The sequence below is a fragment of the Ylistrum balloti genome, unplaced genomic scaffold, assembly GCF_031769215.1.
Source record: "Ylistrum balloti isolate Yb309-2 unplaced genomic scaffold, AGI_CSIRO_Ybal_v1 Utg370744, whole genome shotgun sequence".
In the NCBI taxonomy this organism is placed as follows: Eukaryota; Metazoa; Mollusca; class Bivalvia; order Pectinida; family Pectinidae; genus Ylistrum; species Ylistrum balloti.
In genome coordinates, this window is record NW_026782438.1 from 411,452 (window position 1) to 425,301 (window position 13,850).

The following is a 13,850-nucleotide window of genomic DNA, read 5'->3' on the forward strand; positions in this document are numbered from 1 at the left end:
TAGAAAATAATCCGACTCTATTTGTAAAGGGTGAAATCATTGTTTGTATTAAGTGTATATCGCTTTTAAAGTCCTTGTCAATGTCGTATGGACTTTAACACTTCATTCCTGTGTAATACGAGATAATAAAACACTGTAAGGTTTTTTTACTTTTACCATTACCCCGACAAACACATATGCTTCATTTCCTAATTGCAATGTACGTAAATTCATGGTATGTTAATTTTATTGTTTCAATACCATGAATACCATCTCAACGACGTCAGAGATTTGTGGCTTGAATATGTTTTGTGTACCGGAAAAGATATAATTCATGTGTACTCTGTCGTCAAGTCGTGAGATAAAAAAGTAGTCAAGATTGTACTTGTACTCCATGCTTCTGGCTCGGCGTCCAAGCAAATACACAAGGTCATGCCTGTTGACAGTATAATGTGACTGAGCGGGATGGCTCTCTTTTGTGTCCATGTTATAATGTTTCAGTATGATAGCACAATAGAAGTGGCACCTTCATCAATAGAAACGGTCTTTATATGACCCTGGCTGCTACGAAGTCGTAAGTCCCGGAACAAACCTAATTGTGCATAGGAAAAAGGATAGAAAATTGAAGAAATCATAAGTAAATATTATTTACAAAAAGAAGAAATTAGGAATTCTAGAAAATAGCACAAGGTAAAAAAACATTTTGTAGACATTTTCATGTCCTAGAAAAGCCAAGGGTAATAGGAATATAAACAACATCAACTGAAATTTATTCAATGTAATTCGGGTAATGAATTCATCGTTAAAAAGCAGAGTTATCCATGAGCATCATCCACATATCAACTTAGCTTTTGCATGACGTAAATCCCCCACATTGGAGTAAATGAAAATAAAGGAAAGAAAACATTAAATCCAATATACAATTGGTATAGCATTGGTCCTACTTGTTATACGGGCTATACTCTCAAGTCGCCTATCAATTATCATGAACTGTAGTAAACGGTAAATCTTTTTTTTTTTAATTTCTAATACGTGTTTTGATGAGCGGACAACCAAGGCCATCCCATCCTTCATTGAAGGTTGGACGCAAATGGCTAGTGCGACATGGACAAAAAACAGCGATCAATATTTCTCTTTTTCCGTACGGTTTATCTACACATGTAAGTGATATCGATGATAAAAAGAAACGTGTCTTGCACGAACGTATCTAACACAAACTTAAAACTTATAGAAGATTTCGACAAATAAAGACGCCCTTATGGAAGGTGAAGTTGAAGCTTAATATAACAGAGAACAATTAATACTAGTGTACATTGTTGTGTTATTTAGTAGCAAAGTATTGATTTCCCAGGATCGATTTATTACATACCATCTCCAAAAACATTCTAAACTGCAATGAAACATATACCAGTATCACTTGCATCATGCTGTATCTAAATAGTTTTCACATGTTAATGTGGCAACGAGTTGATCATCCAACAACGATAAAACACAATCAACAATAGCTACCGACTTAGTTTAACAGATTCTGCTCTTCTATCAGATCATCGCATATCATCACAACTTCTATTCTTAAGTAGAATCGATTACTCCATAAATACAAATAATTCATTTTGTCAGAGACTTACATAGCTTGTTTATATTCCGCACAGAGCACAGATTCCTCAAAGAGAGAAAAGTAAGCATCATGATATCGCTAATACCAACACTAAGCCATGCTGTTATATGGCCACCGGCAGGCGGGGAAGCATCAAATTGGGAGACACGATGAACAGGCTGCGAGATTATTGACTAATCAGAAAGGACCACTGGGATGCCCCGCCTCCCCAAACACAGGAAGAAACGCTATCTATATCAAACATTTCTTCATAAAGCATTGGTGAATCTTAGTTAGCAAAATCGTTTATTTCACTTCTCTGAGGTTCCTGTTCTAAGTTTTCATTGATTTCGTTGTTGAGCCCCCGTGGATGAGGTTTGGTGTTGCTTCACTTTTAACTGGCGTCGTGAAAATGTACACAACACGTGGGTTCTATTTCATAGCTGTGATCTGCGCTTTGGTTTACTGTGAGAGTAAGTATATTTTATAAAATATTAAGTACTTTACTGTCTGTGCTTGTATAAATCACTACACATGATTGTTAACTTTCGTAACGCGCTGTTAACGACTGTTTTATAATTCATATCTCTGTGATGTGTAATAACTGTGAAATGTTCGTCATATCATCTAATGTGACGTTATCCTGCCTAAGCTTAAAACTGTATTGTGTATTCCATTCCTCAAATTATGTGAATACTTATTCTGATTCAGGTCATTGTTGAACTACTGCTTTATGTATAAAAGGTTTCTATAAAATACATATATAGAAAACATATATCTATATAATAAAATTTTATCGGAATATCCTAGACATGTAGCTCAGGCGATTCGATTACCATAAACATTTGATTTAATCATCCGTAAGAAACACAGAACACTATCTGTGCTTTCTGGAACATCACGACATGCGATATACGTGTGGGACAGATGAATCGATCAGAGGAAATGAATTTTGTCTTTTCAAGATTTCCTTCTTCAGAGGGTGTCTACTAAATATTAACTTTCATTTCGTTCTATGGCCTTACTTCATAAAGTTTTGTTTCTCGTTTATAACTAATTTTGGAATTAAACTGTACAAATCCATATCAATGTGATGTTACCCAATGTTATGACCAATTAAAATAAGCTGCATTCTTTCAATCACTGTACTAACAAAACTTTAAATCTTTGTTTATTCATCCTATTGTAAATTACCATCTAAGACATTTGTTTAACACACGGAACATCCGCGTAACAATAATTGTCAATATGGTAATAGATCCCTTTGTTTGTAATGTATTGACTTATTACGTAATAGTACATTTCAGGTACTCTGTATATAGTCTTGAAATGTCTTGTTTCAAATTTGATGTACCAAGTAATGAAGTATAATAAAGAAAATGCAGCGAATCATACAAGTTGGAATAGTTTGATTTTTGAAGATCCTGTTTCTGTTAAATTAATTTTATTTTCAATGTTCATCAGATGCTGTAAATAACGCTAAGACTTTCTACGTATTTACTAGTCGCAGTATTCCTGGCTTTGGAAGGTCACGGGATCGAGTACTGTCGAATACTGTTTCCTCGAACCATTCATTGCCCTTTCAAATGTCATCTTCTTATTAGGTTTGCCGGCTTTTATGTGTCTACTTTTCGTCCACCACGTTTCGTGCTTACGACAAGCTATACGTTACTGTATAGCGTAATAACAGTAATAACGTGCGACATTTTGACGGCCTTACAACTAGACGAAACAATCATTTAAAATATTATTTTATGTTTGCGAAATGGTGATTGCACGAGGAAACAGATGGACACATTCTAGTTGAAATCTAGAACTAATCTCATCGCAACAGCTAATCTAGATTGAGAGAAACGAAAGGAAGAAATTAAAACGTTTGAAAGAAACATTTATAGATCATGTGTTGAAATCAGTTATAGCCGATGTATTGGTTATCTGCTTTATGACTTAAAACTAAGCATTGGTAAAATCCAATTTATGTTATTCCGCGATCTCATGATAAGTCAAGTCACAGCATACGTCAGACGGAGGGAAACAACAATCGTTGCTCTAGTACTGTATAGCTGTTAAATTTCGCGGGACTAATATTTGGTGGCTGTCACAGTTTGAACTAGTTGATGGAAGTGAAATTTCGCGCATGTCAATATATTGGTATATAGGTTTACTAAAATAACCCATTTAGTTAATAAATGTTTGCTGGATAGCTAAATTCGCGCTAACGTTGATGGCCGCGAAGACGTCGAAACGCTAACATTAGCATGTATACTGTATGTCAAATGACAAGTTTCAGTTATGTTTTGTTTTTCTTGCTTATTCCATCTTGTTATTGACACGTGTCAATATGTTACGTCTTTTTATGTTGATCTGCACTCATGAATTCAAACAAAACATAACATTTTCGAGCATACGAAAAAACCCAAAATAATATCCCCACAGCAGTATTGTATTTGTGGTTTAATCTGTGTAGGTATATGTCGTAATAGTCCTTGTGGAGCATGGTAACGTTACTGCCTTACAACAATGTTTGAATAATTCCTTATTATCAGAGTGGTAATAATTTGAAATTAATAATTTGAATGAAAAAGACAAAAGTGACAAGGCAAAAAAAGTTAATCCTAATTGAAATTTTATATTGTTGTGGAAAAGTTGTATGACACAGTTGTATAAACTTACAAGATACAAAAGTGTAAATCTTTCATGGATGGATAGAGAAGGTTCATCTTCCTTTTTTCACAAACAACACCATCATACTGGTTATAAAGTGTTAAGATAATGATATAACACATTGATTATAGTCTCTTCGTTAACTGTTAATTGTTGAATACACCAATGTTTTTAGTGCGGATCACTTGTTCATCTTGTAATTAAGCTAATAGCGATGACAGTTGTTTGTTTTGCGAACTTTACATTGGTATGGTTGAAATTGAACTGAGCAGATTCAACAGTTTTTGCTGGAGAAAAGACCCATTTAAACTTCTGACTTTACCCACAAAAATGTTGAACAACGCTAGTCATTTTTACAATTAATATCTGAATAATATATGCTTTATTATTGTTCTGGCGCTGACTAGTAGAATGGTCAGGATTTCTTTTCACCTTATTAAGACATTTTCAATATTCCCCTGCTAGATGAGAAGTTTAGGGGTTCACATAGGTATCTCGTCATAACCAACTAAATATTCCCTGCTTGTAAGAACAATGATTAAATCAACGACTTTAATATACCATACAAACGGAGAAAGATTAGCTTAAATACAAATACCTATTTCGAAAAAATCCGAATGTTATTGCAAACATGTTTTTCACTTTACACAACGTCGCTTGATTTTTATTGGTGTCTGGGCTTTAGCTATAAAGATGTCTGAAATACGCGAAATTGGACCTTGATGCTAACTGTGGTAACTTGCTGTGGCAAGGTACGCTGGTATCATTGAAGTGAACGCGTATGTACAACCACAGTGTCTAACGTATGCTTATAAGCAAATTCCAATTTGCACAATTCATATGTGCTTTCATGAATAAAGTGAGGACGGGAACAGATGTTTCTAATATTTATTTATATCCTACAGTGTGTAGCAGACCCGTGCACGAAACATGCAAATAATACAACTGATGTATCTCACTGCGTGTCTACGAAGCGACTAATTGCATGACATCCCTTGTAGATTGGTGATGTTTTTTCTAGATCGCTTTGACTCGGAGAGCCCTAGATTATAATTTGCTGTTTTCGACCGTAGGAGGCGACTTTAAAATACCAACATGTCAACATTATCATATTCAAGACTGAAATAAAAAAAAACTAGGGCAAAAGATTTACACGGAAACTACTGAAAAATACAAGGAGAATAAGACCAGGTGTTGTTGGCTGTTCTTGGTCTCTCTTTCTGTTTTATAATTCACTATTGGCTTCCGTCTTGACACCTGTTCTTATATGGCCCTTGCTGTTGCTCGGACGTTCAACCATGAAGCGCCATGTATGATTATTATAAGTAATGTGTCTGAAGCCTTACAGTGTATATTGACATAGTGTCTTTATCATCTAGCTCTTCAGTGGAAAATTCAATGATTTACTGCACAGGTTATTAAAAACCTTTCTCTTTTTCATTATTTATGTACGAATGTTTTCTTTATGTGCGATGTATAAGCTTTTTAAGCGTGATAACCATCGTTAAATCTTTCAAGTGGAATTAATTGAAGATATGTGATCGGTCTCTGACGCATATTTGTGTTAGCTGGTAGTGTTTTCTTTCCATCATTTGTCTATTCCTTTTCTTCAGGTCTAACCTGTTGATTAGCCTAATTGAACTTATGTGTGAAATTACGTTTTTTGACTGTCTCGTGGACGTGCTTAATCATACCTTATCCGGATATCACTTTGCCCATCCAACCTATAAAACAATTATGCATGTTCCCCTCCTTATTTGTTTGTAGTTTGTAGGTCACACAAAGACGAGGTCACTGTCGGTATCTCCCCATCTAAAATTTGCGTTTTCTTTAGGTCACTTTGGATTTACTCACACGCTTCTAATCTTTACCATTTTAGCCCTTAGCATCACCCACTAGTCCTGGAAGGACGATGCAGCGATATGACACAGTTTAATTCATAACTTGATTCTACTCTATCTAACTGCGCTAAATGCGCTATTCACTAGTGTGTCTTTAGTACAATCTTTACACTTGGTGTCATTAAACTAAAAACAAAAACAAAGAAACTGTAGAATGACACGTTATCTTTTACAAAGGTCAAGGTCACATTATACTGACAACAGTAAAGTCCTTATCGTGACTTGGTGTTGTTGTTTTACAGGCTGTATTCATTAAACAACTTTTCAAAAATAGGTAACAGATATCTGCCAAGTTCTTCAGTTCCACTTTTATTGACGAAATTTATTGGTTATGTCCGTCAAATGTATCTAACAAAATCGAAGGTTAAGAACACCGTAAGTTCTGTTACAAATCAATGTTTTCGAGCAGAATGATAGTTTTCAATCAAGTTGTATGATAAAAGTTAGGATTTCAATTTTGCTCTATTACGAACTTTCCGCTTCCAAATTTTGCATCTCTAACCTATAATGATAATATGCCCGAATCATCTATATTCATTAGGCTTGTTATCAAAATCACAATTTTCCAGCAGTTTCATGAACCCCATCATACCGTCACTGGGAAATAACCTTGTTTCTCTGTAGGATATGAAGGTGGGTTGTTGATGATATCATTATCATAAAACACGTCTAGGAAAGTGAAATTACCAAGGAATCCCTAATTAAGATTGCGGGAGTCTTCTATCAGGTAGGAGACGCCTACACCTTTTTCTAGCCTCTTTTCACGGGCATCCGTTGTTAGGTTGACCTCGTTGCACATATTTCCAGTTAAAACTGTGATCAATGTTGACATGTATTTTTAAAGTTCCCGTTTTCACCAGTAATACATCGACACCATTTTAACCAAGATTTAAGTTGTTTGCACGTGTTTTGAATGGGCATTTTATGTAATCCAGGCAAAATTATACAAGCAAAACATGTACCAATAGAAAGCGTTTTGTTGACGTTTTTTGTTTCCTAACAAGAGCTTAAGTCAAATAAGACGGAGACAATCAGCAATAAATTGACTCAAAGTGCCTCTTTAAAATGTCACCACACGGAAATGTCATAACCTAAATTTCGAGTATCATGTAATACTACCTAATATCATTATCGAACAAGGTTTTAAGATGTGCATTGGGAGGTCCCGTAAAAAAATTCAGAACAAAATACATCAAAAGTGTTTCTACAATGCGCGGCAGTAAACACGAAATGATAAAAAAAAACAAAAAAACAAAGAAAAAACATACAAGTAGGATGCCCACATCAACCATAAAAACACTTATAAAGATACCGTTATTCAACATAGGAATTTTGTAAAAAAAATATATATATGATATATTTAGTGGATAATAGAAACTTTTAAAGTCGTTTTCTTATAGATGTGTTTAAGACCTAGTCCTTTTTGTCAATAAATAATTAATGCCAATTTTGTCATAGACATCTGTTTACATATATCTCGTATGAAACGGATATGACATACACTACGTCCACAGTATAATCGATAAAGATCCTGAAGTGGTTAGGAAACCTGATTGAATCAAAATTCCAGAACATGTCCCCTTTCGTCGAGTGATACAAGCACTTGTAAGGTGTTTACGTATTAGCTGTTCTGTGACAGACATGTTAATGGAGTTCGGTCCTTTTATACATTATATCCAGTATCGATTCCTTCCCTTTGCCGTTCTATTTTATTACGTCATTCTGGTTTTATAATAGGTGTGTCTGGTTTGTTAGGTATACAATAAATTCAGCTATAAGGTTGATTTTAGCAAACACCTCTTTAGAATCACAAAGTGTATACCTAATGACCACGCTTGTAGCTGGTGCTAGACAAGAAGGGGTACACTCTCTTAAACCTATTATTAGTAAATGTTTTCCTAAAGCTATGGAGAAAGGCAATAAGACGAAGTACTTTTTAAATCTCAGGATATATAACTTTCTATTTGATAAACCAGCAAGGTAAGACGGATACATCACATAACACAAGATGATAGTTTAAACGTGGTGTATGTAGAAAGCATTGACCTCAAACAAGCAGATTATACAAGACAACAAAAGTACAAGATGCTTATCTCCAGTCAACGCGAGATTAACAGTAAAATCAAAGTAGGAAATAGTAAATATATAGATATAGAGATATCTTAACACACTCTGATTCGATTGTAGACTAAGAAAAGCATTCATGGAGACCATTGTAAAATTATAAGGAGAGCAAACTATGTGTTCAGGAAGGTTAAGCGTCTACTTTGGTCAATTGTACAAAGGGCTTAGAAATTGTTTTTATCTTTTGTTAGATGTTGTCGTTATTATTTACTGTTCAAGATATAACATAGCTGTATAATGGTTTGAATGGGAACTGGACGACTTTATCGTCATGCTTGCTTCAACAGGGAGTCGAGCGAGTACTAGCAACGAATGACTTTCAATGTAACATTTACATTTACAACCGTTAAGATATCTTTCACACGTGACAAAATGCATGTTTATACACTAATCTTTTATATGGCAAAATATTTTAATTACACTGGCACAAATATAATATCACACACATTTTATGTGTAGCTCTGTCAGTACCAGCAGAGTAGGATTTGGTTAGTCATTTGATTCTAGAAGAAGCAATTAGTAAATGACATTTTCTAATTGTGTTACTACCGTAATTTGGAATGAATTGCTCCTTTTACGACTTAAAACCAATTTAAATGTAGAACTGCTCTAAGCATGTATTTCTGTAGAGATGCATGCCTCACGGCGATAGGCATTTCTCCTTTCGGCCTAGAACGCAAAAGTGGATGCTGCACATGTCAACAGAAGAAAAAAAATGTTGTAACGATCAAATCGATATAATTTGCGATGTATGGTAATCGTTCTTTAAGGAAAAGTCAACTCAATTACATCGAACAGACTGCTTTAATTCATACAACCTGTCAAATGAAGCTTCACCGTTGATGATAATCATAAATATAATTGTGTTGCCAAACAAATAGTAGATCCGGGTTAAAGTAAACTTCAGTGGATAGGATTCGTACCTGGAGCCAAGGATACACAAGGAACACCGTAAATTACTCTGATGTGGCGGACTACATTTAGGAACGTTTTCGTCAGGTTGGTAACGTCGATAAAATAAATCTTCTTATAGTCCAACCAGGCATATGACCAGTGTGAAGCAATGGTGTACGTGGGGCGCGAGATGGTCCCTTCATAATGGTCATTTATCTAATGAATGTGACCGTGTACTCATTGCAGCGTCACTCTGAAAAATCCTCTATTGGTAGGACTTATATTCTTTAGACATCATTCATTAGGCATTATTCTACGCTTAACCAATGTGTTTGTAGAAAATGTATGTGACTTTGTATTTTCTCTATAGTCACATTGGGACCATATCCGTTTCATTATCAGCTATTACATCATCGCGTGCTAACATGTCATCCCGGTTCTTTGACCTTATATGGCTTTTCCTGATTGAGGGCGTTAAATCTGATTTGGTATTAATTATTCCGTTAGGTTTCACCAGTTCCGTCTTGTTATCAATCAAGTCATAAACGATAATATATCGTTACTTCTCTTTAATAATCCAAACTGTTCTGTCTCTGAAGAATAATAGAGATATTTTATTCTAACAGTACTATAGACCGATTACACGAGATGATAATTGGATGTATGGCGACATATAGATAAGGTTGCATGCTTTCATGTCATGAAAATGATCCTTTTTGTTTCAAATATGTAGAAATTCTAAATTTTAGTGGGACAGTCCTGAATTCCTACTATTGCCTGAGCACAACCTTACGTCAATTTGGTACTCGTAAGATCACGACATATCGGGTCTTCTCTGACGGATAGTCATGAATAAATCTATTATGTAATACCACACACCGACCTTACAGACGATGCGTCTCCCAATGGATTTCTGAAGGCACCGTACTAGATTATATGACCGTCATACTATCCTGGATTTGACAATATTTTGTATAACGGATTTTATACGAACGAAGTGTTGGAAAGGCATATCTTTCATGAAATCTAATTTCGTTCATGCATTAAGTTAAAATAGGAATTAATAAATAAATCATCCGCTTTATTAATGTAATTAAGTATTTGTTTTCATTTTTACCACTCTTTGACAACTTTGCTTAAAGTTATTGTTTTTATTTAGTTGCTGTTATGAAGAATTTCATTGTAAGATTTTATTAAATAATTACCTGTCATATGAATAATTAGCCAAGGAGATTAGGTAACAACTCACACAGTAAAATAAGCCGAAGTCTACACTTGAATAGCAATACAACAATGCTTTACACAATTTCGAGACGAACATTACCCTAAAATGGTAAAGTCGATTGATTTGCTTGAACTTTATTGTGGTACATTAAGATAAATGTAGGATTAGTTGTCGGCATAATATACTTTCCAATTCTTTCAGCGTTGTGCTGACTTGCATTGCAAAAGTATTCAAAACTAACGATAAATCATCCAGTATTTCGGAACGTCGCTGTTACTGTGGTCTTAATGGTTATACAGAAGACACACAGGTGAATAACACTTTACAATACAAATGTAGAGTTAGAGTTAGATACAGTAGGGCCACTGAATGACATTCCGCCCTGCCCGTAGGGCTTAAGAGGTGGCATTTCAAGACATTTCTTCATATTTTTCCTCATGTAAGGCAATGGATTATGTCCCTTGAATGTGTCATATAAGAGTCCCCTTAATTATTCCTCAGTCTAGTAGGCATGTATCATCATAAAATCTGTTCAATATAAATAGAGCGCTTACAAGTCCATATAATTACGCAATTAAGTTGTGCCTGATGACGGAAGAATAGGATTTACATGGCACAAAATGTCATTAACAACTGGTAACCTTACTCAACCGGAAGTTGTGGTTATGTTGCCAAGGAAGCAAATGTGAGCAGTAAATTTATAATAACACGCCAATGACACAGACAAGGGAAACAGTAAGCGAGTAGAATATTGGATCTCGTAGAAGTTGGCAAATCGCCAAAGATTTACCAAAACCTTTTATGACGCTCTGGGTGCAGATGAACTTAGTAACCTCATGAATCATGTCACATAATCATTAATCAGAGTTCAAAGATTTAACTGCAACCGGAAGACATAGAGCGTTTACTCGTTTAAATACTCGACAACGATTGATAAATAACCCTCTATATCAAGCTGATATTCGATTAATTTTTATATAAAGAGCGGATAACGAATGTCACCCTTACAGTACAAAAAATAACATATTATCTAGGAGCAGAGAAGCACAGAAGTAATCCGCTTTTAAATATCTGTGCTTATTATGTCTGTGCAATGACGAAAAACTTAACAAAATGTATATTCAGCAATACAGACTCCCTCCCTCTCGTTAACATATAGACTAGTATGAATTGACATATAATATATTCTTAACCATACTTACACAAATGGCTATAATTTTAACAGTTTCTTAATATTCCTATTGAACAGATTCAGAAATGGTGCGGTGATATATTTCGTGTTTCCTGTATTTTTTACTTCCTGATTCTTTGATATCTTACTTGCTTCTAAACCAGGTTCGTCGAAACCTAATTAGCCTGTCAAGAGAGTACCTCCTTTCAGCGTTATTCACATCCATTCTCTGTTAACTGGTTATCAATATGATTCGAGTTTGGATTTGAGCAGACAGGGCCATCTTTGCATTGGAGATATGCTTTACTTTGTGTTTAATACAGATTTACATGGCGGGTCTCATTGATGAAGCAGAAAACCCTTGCTCTTCCGTATCACAGGTCTTCTTCACCTTGTCCTTTTTGTCTTAACTGAATTTGAGTTTGGATTGCTATTTCGTTGACATGTTGATATCATTTTTGTTTTGTTTTTGAAATTACTAAATACTGAAGTGGTTACTTTATTGCTAAAGGAACATTTCTACATAAAGGGTGAAGTATTTGCTCATTTATATTCTACAAATTTGTTAATGTGAAGAAATCACACCATCTATATAATCCTCCTTCTACAGGAGGTTCTTTGTGATAACGTGATCTATCCGAGTCACGTTGGCGGCTTGAACTGGAGTGGTTCCAGTATGTATGATTACAAAAGGCATTGGTCGTTGATGTTGCCATTAATAGATCGAGTCTTATTGATATGTTTTGTCAGTTTGCCGTTACCGATTACGTTTTGAATAGTAAGTAGATATACTTGATGTTTATATTTCGGAGAAGTTTAATTTCGCTTTAATCGGAGTCATATATAGAGAATGGGTGCGGTGTTGGATGGATCAGTTAACGTTACATGCTGCCGTTCAAGCGTTGCGTTAGCCTGAACCAGTGCTCATGCTTGGGTTTTGTTGGATAAATCAGAAAAAAATAAATCGGAATCTCAATTTAATCATCCATGGCTGAAAAAGTATATAGAAAAATAAATAATGGTAATCACATACTTTAAAAATGCTCACCTGTCTTGAGATTATAGTCCGCTATTTACTGCTCTTCAAAGTATACGTTCTCTTCTAAGTCCGGGACTTAAACGGATGACAAAATAGTATTTATCAACTTATTGATATAGCTGGTTTTCACTGTTTATCTATAAAACTTCAATAATGTTCATCGCAATATTTGGAAGACAAGGTCTCGTACCATAAGGAAAAATAGGCCAGCTGATCACAAAACAGTAGCTGGTTTTTTTCCCTTTATTTTAAAACTTATTTTGAAACTGCGATTACGGTCATTTTTAGAATTTTAGAAGTTTTTTCCTGTTTTCTGTCCCTTGGACCTTCTTACAGTATAGATAGACAGGAATATTGTCATTGTAATGTAGGCAAGTTTAGTTCAGGGTAATGCTGGTGTACCGTCATTTTGTCACTTATACGGTGTTCATAGTAACAGATCCATTAGAATAACTTAAACCCCTAATTAAACCAAATCAAAAGGCCATCTGTTGTACCAACCTTTACGTAAACATTTCATTATATAACACTAGTGAAGACGATAAATTTGATAAAGGTTATTTTGTTTTCATTGTCTTGGAAAACCCTAAGAATCTTGTTTTAGAATCATATAACCCCTTTGAATACAAATTAGTTAAGTGTCGGTGCATTACAATAATTCATTCGACTCTGATTACACATTGCGTGCAGTATTACCCCTGTTAAATCTTCCATCGATTGCTGGATATGAAAGGAGACAGGATGACGGCTCCTGCACGTGGTACGCAAAGCTATCTCATTCTAACGTGAATTGACCTAAACAAAGTCCGTGATTATTGTATAAAAAAGACAATAATATGCCGTCGGCCACATGTCAACAAAATATAGTCATCGTGTTATCTTTGTATTCAAGTTATTGTTTCTTACTTGTTAGTGAATATCATCTTGATGAAATGCTCTCTAAATAATTACTAGCCAATTACATTTATATGTATGTTGGAATTTCTTACCTTTGTTACTTTGTTACACGTTAGTCTAATTATGGTCAAGCACTTTGATGACAAAAAAAAAAAAAATATTCGCAGAATTAGATCCAGACTTCAGTAATTAACAGGAGTGTTTAATAACTAAAATATCACTTTCTCTTTCTTTCATTAATTATACCAAGGTAACATGAAAACATCAAAGATTATTTTTCCGATAAATGTAGAATAAAGAATGAAAAATTTCTAATACATACTATAATGTAAATGGTAGCTTGGAACACTTACATATTT

At 34.7% G+C, this 13,850-nt stretch overlaps 1 protein-coding gene across 1 annotated transcript in view; it reads left to right on the top strand.

Moving 5' to 3' along the window:
- The first annotated feature begins 1,988 nt into the window (after positions 1–1,988).
- Positions 1,989–13,850, top strand: part of LOC132558009 (carbonic anhydrase-related protein 10-like) — a 59,708-nt gene continuing 47,846 nt past the window's right edge. Inside the window, exon 1 of the mRNA XM_060222530.1 lies at positions 1,989–2,049. Coding sequence (XP_060078513.1) covers positions 1,989–2,049 — 61 coding nt within the window. The remainder of the gene's footprint in view (positions 2,050–13,850) is intronic.